The following is an 8,696-nucleotide window of genomic DNA, read 5'->3' as shown; positions in this document are numbered from 1 at the left end:
GCCTGCCGTCTTGCAGCCCTCCTCAGAATAATGGGTATTCATAGATTAAAAGTTCATAGACTAAAAGTGTAACTAAAAGTTACAATTCATGAGGAGATCGCCAATGAGCAAAAACCTCCCCATGCAACACCCCATGTCCACAGATACAATCATTACTTCCCTCATTCAACCCTGCTACTATTACTGAGGTTGCTAAACTTTTATCTAACACTCATATAACCACCTGCCCCCTGGATCCTGCTCCCTCGCAAATGCTACTCTCACCCTCTGACTCGATTCTACACTCTCTAACTCACATTTTCAACCTCTCCCTCTCTTGTGGCATCTTCCCAAACTCTCTAAAACATGCACTAGTCACCTCCATACTTAAAAAGCCCTCACTGGACCCCACCAATCTCAACAACCTATGTCCCATCTCCTTACTTGCCTCCTCCAAACTTCTTGAAAGACTGGTCTACAACTGACTAAGCGACCATCTGACCATGAATAAACTTCTTGATCCCCTTCAGTCCAGATTTTGCCCTCAACACTCCATGGAAACTGCTCTCCTTAAACTCTCAAATGACCTACTAACGGCTAAAACCAGTGGACACTATTCTGTACTACTTCTCCTGGATCTCTCTGCTGCCTTTGACACAGTGGACCACCCCCTCCTCCTCAATAAACTCCACTCCTTTGGTCTCCGTGACTGTACTCTTCACTGGTTCTCATCCTACCTATCCCACCGCTCCTTCAGTGTCACTTACAACTCTACTTCCTCCTCTCCTCTTCCTTTCCCCGTTGGGGTCCCCCAAGGTTCTGTTCATGGACCTCTTCTTTTCTCAATCTACACCACCTCCCTGTGTCAGTTGATTGCCTTCCACGGCTTTAAATATCATCTCTACGCTGATGACACCCAAATCTATCTCTCCACCCCCCAGCTCTCTCCATCTGTCTCCTCACGCATTACCAACTTACTAGCAGACATATCAGCCTGGATGTCACATCACTTCCTCAAACTCAACCTATCCAAAATCGAGCTCATGATATTTCCTCCCTCAGGTGCCACTTCCCCTGATTTCTCTGTCAATATCAACCTATCTCCCCACGCCAAGGTCCTAGGTGTAACCCTGGACTCTGAACTAACCTTTCGACCCCACATTCTATCACTATCCAAAATTTGCCGCCACAATCTCCGCAACATCTCCAAGATACGCCCCTTCCTAACCAATGTCACCACAAAGCTTCTAATCCACTCCCTGGTCATCTCCCGCCTCGACTACTGCAACTCCCTCCTCATTGGCTTACCTCTAAATAGGCTATCTCCACTTCAGTCCATCATGAACGCTGCTGCCAGGCTCTTCCACCTCACAAACCGCTCAGCGTCTGCTATACCCCTCTGCCAATCCCTCCATTGGCTGTCACTCAGTCACCGAATTAAATTCAAGATACTAACTATAACTTACAAAGCCATCCACAACCTGGCCTCCAGCTACATCTCTAACCTAGTCTCAAAATACCAGCCTAATCGTTCTCTTCACTCCTCCCAAGACCTCCTGCTCTCAAACTCCCTAGTCACCTCATCCCATGCTCGCCTTCAGGACTTCTCCAGAGCCTCTCCCATCCTCTGGAATGCTCTACCCCAATCCGTCTGATTTTCTCCCACTTTATCTACTTTCAGACGATCCCTGAAAACTCATCTCTTCAGAGAAGCTTATCTGGCCCCCACCTAACAACTGTACATTTATCTTCTCAATCAGCACATCACCCACAGTTATTACCTCTTGTATCTCTTGACCTTCCCTCTTAGATTGTAAGCTCTAAGGAGCAGGGCCCTCTGATTCCTACTGTATTAAAGTGTATTGTATTTGTACTATCTACCCTCAAGTTGTAAAGCGCTACGTAAACTGTTGACGCTATATAAATCCTGTATAATAATAATAATAATAATAAAAGAAAAAGAAAAGGAGGGCGCCCCGACCTAGTGCATTACCACTGGTAAGGCTTTATTAAAGCATAAAAAACAGCAAAATATATACTCACATACGAGCATTTGTATGAGGCTTTGACAATTTAGCAGGTACGCTGTTCTGAACACCGGCAAGCCAGGACCTGATGTCGGGTTTCAGGGGAGTACCCCTTTCTTATGAGCCTAAGCGGGCAAATCAAATTTGCCCGCTTAGGCTCTGAAGAAAGGGGTACTCCCCTGAAAACACGTCAGCCATCCTGTGATATCAGTTTGACCCACTCGACATCAGGTCCTGGCTTGCCGGTGCTCAGAACAGCGTACCTGCTAAATTGTCAAAGCCTCATACAAATGCTCCTTTGTGAGTATATATTTCGCTGTTTTTTTATGCTTTAATAAAGCCTTACCAGTGGTAATGCACTAGGTCGGTATGCCCTCCTTCTTTTCTTTATCAAATACTTACTGGAATTTTCCTTTCCTGGTGCCAATTCATGGCAGATAACTACAACACGCGTGTGTGTGTGTATATATATGTATATATATATATATATATATATATATATATATATATTAGGGGTCGACCGATATTATTTCAGGGCCAATGCTGATACCTATTTTCGGCCGCCTTTCAGGCCGATATCAGGTGCTAATTTTCTGTACCTCACCGCCACTTGCCACTGTCATCTGTCCCCTAGATGCAGCGTGTCGATTGCCACTGTCTCCTGCTACCCATATGGAGGTTGTCACTACTTCCACTACTTCTGGCAGCCTCTCCCCAGTGTTATCTGAGCGGGTAAACTTCCACATGCGGGACGGGCGGTGACTGTGAGAGACAACTTAACTATCTCTCTGCAGCTCTGTCAAGAGCAGCCTTCATGCCCCTGCGGTAGGGGCAGAACAGCAAGGTGGGCAATGAGAGATGATGTCATCTCTCTGCTGCCCGCCGCACTGCTGACAGAGATTGGCAGAGACTGCAGCGAGTGTCGTGCGTGGACAGGGGGGAGAGGTCTACTGAAGTCAAGCCATCAGACAGTTGCAAATCAGTGGTCATGCTATCAGACGAGTATTTTTTGGTTGGATTTTAAACACACAAAAACTAAATATAACATAATGGATGTGTGAAAGCTCTGTATAATCATTATATTATATGTTACATCACCCTCTCTAACATTTACAATACGGTAAGATTTTACTGTTGAAATTTAAAGATACAGAGCCCCAAATATCAACCCATTGGTTACATAGTGACATTTTTCCAATATTTCAAATTGGGTTCAAAACCAATTCTCCCATTGGACCAATACGTTTACAATGCAGATGTGTCATACACACCCCTCTCTATGATATCTTACAATACGGTTAAATTTTACTGTGGAAATTTAAAGATACAGAGCCCCAAATACCAACCCATTGGCTACATAGTGACATTTTCCCAATACTTCTAAATGGGTAAAAAAAAATTTTCCCATTAGACCAATACGTTTACAATGCAGATGTGTCATACACACCCCCCTCTATGAAATCTTACAATACGGTATGATATTACTGTGGAAGTGTAAAGATACAGAGCCCCAAATACCAATCCATTGGCTACAAACTGAAATTTTTCCAATACTTCTAAATGGGTAAAAAAAAAATTCTCCCATTGGACCAATACGTTTACAATGCAGATGTGTCATACACACCCCTCTCTATGATATCTTACAATACGGTTAAATTTTACTGTGGAAATTTAAAGATACAGAGCCCCAAATATCAACCAATTGGTTACATAGTGACATTTTTCCAATACTTCTAAATGGGTTCAAAAAAAATTCTCCCATTGGACCAATATGTTTACAATGCAGATGTGTCATACACACCCCCTCTATAAAATCTTACAATACGGTAAAATTTTACTGTGGAAATTTAAAGATACAGAGCCCCAAATATCAACCCATTGGTTACATAGTGACATTTTTGCAATATTTCAAATTGGGTTCAAAACCAATTCTCCCATTGGACCAATACGTTTACAATGCAGATGTGTCATACACACCCCCCTCTATGATATGCTACAATACGGTATGATTTTACTGTGGAAATTTAGAGATACACAGCCCCAAATACCAATCCATTGGCTACAAACTGACATTTTTGCAATACTTCTAAATGGGTTCAAAACCAATTCTCCCATTGGACCAATACGTTTACAATGCAGATGTGTCATACACACCCCTCTCTATGACATCTTACAATACGGTAAGATTTTACTGTGGAAATTTAAAGATACAGAGCCCCAAATACCAACCCATTGGCTACATAGTGACATTTTTCCAATACTTCTAAATGTGTTCAAAAAAAATTCTCCCATTGGACCAATACATTTACAATGCAGATGTGTCATACACACCCCTCTCTATGACATCTTACAATATGGTAAGATTTTACTGTGGAAATTTAAAGATACAGAGCCCCAAATATCAACCTATTGGTTACATAGTGACATTTTTCCAATACTTCTAAATGGGTTAAAAAAAAATTCTCCCATTGGACCAATACGTTTACAATGCAGATGTGTCATACACACCCCCCTCTATGATATCTTACAATACGGTAAGATTTTACTGTGGAAATTTAAAGATACAGAGCCCCAAATACCAACCCATTGGCTACATAGTGACATTTTTGCAATATTTCAAATTGGGTTCAAAACCAATTCTCCCATTGGACCAATACGTTTACAATGCAGATGTGTCATACACACCCCTCTCTATGACATCTTACAATATGGTAAGATTTTACTGTGGAAATTTAAAGATACAGAGCCCCAAATATCAACCTATTGGTTACATAGTGACATTTTTCCAATACTTCTAAATGAGTTAAAAAAAAATTCTCCCATTGGACCAATACGTTTACAATGCAGATGTGTCATACACACCCCTCTCTATGATATCTTACAATACGGTAAGATTTTACTGTGGAAATTTAAAGATACAGAGCCCCAAATACCAACCCATTGGCTACATAGTGACATTTTTCCAATACTTCTAAATGGGTAAAAAAAAAATTTCCCATTAGACCAATACGTTTACAATGCAGATGTGTCATACACACCCCCCTCTATGAAATCTTACAATACGGTATGATATTACTGTGGAAGTTTAAAGATACAGAGCCCCAAATACCAATCCATTGGCTACAAACTGAAATTTTTCCAATACTTCTAAATGGGTTCAAAAAAAATTCTCCCATTGGACCAATACGTTTACAATGCAGATGTGTCATACACACCCCTCTCTATGATATCTTACAATATGGTAAGATTTTACTGTGGACATTTAAAGATACAGAGCCCAAAATACCAACCCATTGGCTACATAATGACATTTTTGCAATATTTCAAATTGGGTTCAAAACCAATTCTCCCATTGGACCAATACATTGCTTGCCACCTCAGATCCGGGGAAGGGCGCGTCTCCATGCCCAGTCCCTACCGTGCTCCACAGTTTGGTCATATTGTGAGTACCCAGAAATTGACATTCTGTCTTTTCTGTTTTTTTCATTTTATTTTATTTTTTTTTTTTGGATGGTGTTATACCTTTGTTATTTCAGAAGTCCTGTAGCATCCGCCCCTGAAGAAGTGTATTCACAGAAACGCGTCGGACACCATGGATGCAGCCACTGAGTTTTAATATAGGACTTTACCCTGATCTACCTTTTGATGCATCTCACATTTTTTATACCTGATACTCATTTTATATTATGTGTCTTGTGCTTCCCAGTATACATGTAATTCTTGTACATTACAATTTGGAACAGCTATTTATTGGTATGACTGTTTGTATATGCATGTAACTATGTAGGTCATGTTCTGTGCACATGCACACGTAACCCTTTACATGTGACATATACCAGGATGTTTTTTACACAATAAATTTGAACATTTTTTTCTCACCCCAATCTGTCTATTGCCTCATTTAAAGTCCCACACGGCCCCTCCTCTTTCATGGGTTGATATTTGGGGCTCTGTATCTTTAAATTTCCACAGTAAAATGTAACCGTATTGTAAGATATCATAGAGAGGGGTGTGTATGACACATCTGCATTGTAAACGTATTGGTCCAATGGGAGAATTGGTTTTGAACCCAATTTGAAATATTGCAATTATGTCACTATGCAGCCAATGGGTTGATATTTGGGGCTCTGTATCTTTAAATTTCCACAGTAAAATCTTACTCTATTATAAGATATCATAGAGAGGGATGTGTATGACACATCTGCATTGTAAACGTATTGGTCCAATGGAAATTTTTTTTTTTAACCCATTTAGAAGTATTGGAAAAATGTCACTATGTAGCCAATGGGTTGATATTTGGGGCTCTGTATCTTTAAATTTCCACAGTAAAATTTAACCGTATTGTAAGATATCATAGAGGGGGGTGTGTATGACACATCTGCATTGTAAACGTATTGGTCCAATGGGAGAAATTTTTTTTGAACCCAATTTGCAATATTGCAAAAATGTCACTATGTAACCAATGGGTTGATATTTGGGGCTCTGTATCTTTAACTTTCCACAGTAAAATCTTACCGTATTGTAAGATATCATAGAGAGGGGTGTGTATGACACATCTGCATTGTAAACGTATTGGTCCAATGGGAGAATTTTTTTTAACCCATTTAGAAGTATTGGAAAAATGTCAGTTTGTAGCCAATGGATTGGTATTTGGGGCTCTTTATCTTTAAATTTCCACAGTAAAATCATACCGTATTGTAAATGTTAGAGAGGGTGATGTATGTGTGACAACTCTGTGTAATCATTATTTTATATATTACATTACGTTATATTTAGTTTTTCTGTGTTGAATATCCAACCAAAAAAACTTGTCTGATAGCATGACCACTGATTTGCAACTGTCTGATGGCTTGACTCCAGTGAGAGGTCTGACCAATATCGGTAAGTTTCTGATCGATACAGATTATTTGAAAAATGTGAATATCAGCCCCCAATAATTGGTTGACCCCTAATATATATACACATACATATACACACACATAGATTTATTTTTGCAAAAAAAGCAATAAGTGAACACTGCCTCACTCAGTACTGGACAGACTCAAAGGCTTCACATGCAGCAACGTTCTTCTATTACAAATCAGCGCTTTTCATAGTTAGTCTAAAATCTCTATTCTGCTTTAAATTATTCCTTTAAAATAAACCTGCATTTTTGGAGCCTGTAAAACATAAATTCTTTTCTGAAACGTTCCTTGCCAAGGCTTGAGCATCGCCAGTCTCATTTAATAAATGGCGAAAGTGCGGACGATGAAAGTGAAAGTAAAAGCTAGTTTTACCTCAGCCTGTGCAAGGAGGAGAGAAGCATAGAGGAAGCAAAACATTGGCTGATCGGGATAGGAAGTGTGTGTACAGGAGGAGAGCTGGATGCTCTCAGTTTGGACAATAAGTAACAAAAGCAATGTATAGAAGAAGGAAACCGTCATGTATACAGGGAGTTTATTGCATGCAGTCCATCTGCTGGACGAGCCTCATTGTGTTGCTGCAGTGTCTATAGAATGACTGGACATTTGCTGACAATATGAGTGTACCAAGTGCCATCCTACAGATCTACATTGCTGTATTAGAAGTTTGGAGTCCGTGTTTCACATATCCATAGTTGAAGTATGGACCCTGTAAACATGGATGGACCAGGCAAGTAGATTTACTAAAAATCCTGTTCATTATAAAGAAAGGAAAGCAGACATGAGAGAAGGAGGGTGCAATTAGTGATCTGTCCCTTTGAATGTCTAATTGTGTGAATGACCATCATGACATGGAACAATTGCCCACATAAGGATTTGTGACATTTCTCTGACTTCACTGATCTGAGGGACCTTTGGGCTTATTCTCACTAGCGGTTGAGGGGTGGAAAAACCTCACATTTGTGCCGTGCTTCAGCTGCTCTGCAAGCGCCCCACAAATGTGCTCAGACAACGGATGACATTCAAGTTGTGTATGGCCGGTGTAAACTCACCTGCCATTCTTGCCATCAAATACTTAGAGTATATCTACATATACATTTACTTTGGTTGCCTTACAGCCTAACTCCAGTCAATTTTCTTTGTTCTGTTTTAGCTAGAGTGGGGAAAAGCAAATATTCTGCATATTTTATATTTTTGTCTGTGACTAAATTGGTGAGATTTTCCTGCACTTCCTGTTCCAGTGACACCTAGAGAAGAAACAAGGGGTACAGTTGTCGCCAGGACAACTATAGCACTATAGGCGTGCGCACAGCGTGTGCTGGGTGTGCCTGGGCACACCCTAATCGCCCCATGCGCATTAGCATTATCGCTCTGTGTGCCAGCAGAAAGATGGGAAAGATCTCCCTCTTACCGCCTCTGCCATAAGATAAGTGTTTATGCACTTCTCTTTTACTGTGCCGGCTGGCAGATCAATGTGCCGGGGTCATATACAAGTGGACACAAACACGCACGTAGATTTGAGCTTTAGGGTGCACACCCTAATGCAATAGGCTACGCACACCTATGTATAGCACAAGCAGTTATAAAAACTTTGCCAGGAAGTCTAGCCCTTTGATCTCTTAAAGGGAACTTGTCAAGAAAGAAATGTGTACGCTTCCATTACTGGCCTCTCTTCTTTCAGGAAATTGAGTTCTCTGGCTGTCATGCTGATTAGTTGGCTTCATTACTTTCTGGGTCACTAACCCAGGACAGGTAAATTAATGAGGTATTATATAGTATGCAGATACCA

The 8,696-nt window shown here is 40.6% G+C and overlaps 1 protein-coding gene across 1 annotated transcript in view; it reads left to right on the top strand.

Moving 5' to 3' along the window:
• The first annotated feature begins 7,269 nt into the window (after nt 1-7,269).
• Nucleotides 7,270-8,696, top strand: part of ERCC6L2 (ERCC excision repair 6 like 2) — a 244,036-nt gene continuing 242,609 nt past the window's right edge. Inside the window, exon 1 of the mRNA XM_073633138.1 lies at nt 7,270-7,637. Coding sequence (XP_073489239.1) covers nt 7,610-7,637 — 28 coding nt within the window. The 5' untranslated portion in view covers nt 7,270-7,609. The remainder of the gene's footprint in view (nt 7,638-8,696) is intronic.

This window comes from Aquarana catesbeiana, linkage group LG01 (assembly GCF_042186555.1).
Source record: "Aquarana catesbeiana isolate 2022-GZ linkage group LG01, ASM4218655v1, whole genome shotgun sequence".
Taxonomy (NCBI): Eukaryota; Metazoa; Chordata; class Amphibia; order Anura; family Ranidae; genus Aquarana; species Aquarana catesbeiana.
Note: the sequence above shows the minus strand (reverse complement) of the source record. Positions and strands in the feature narration are given on the sequence as shown.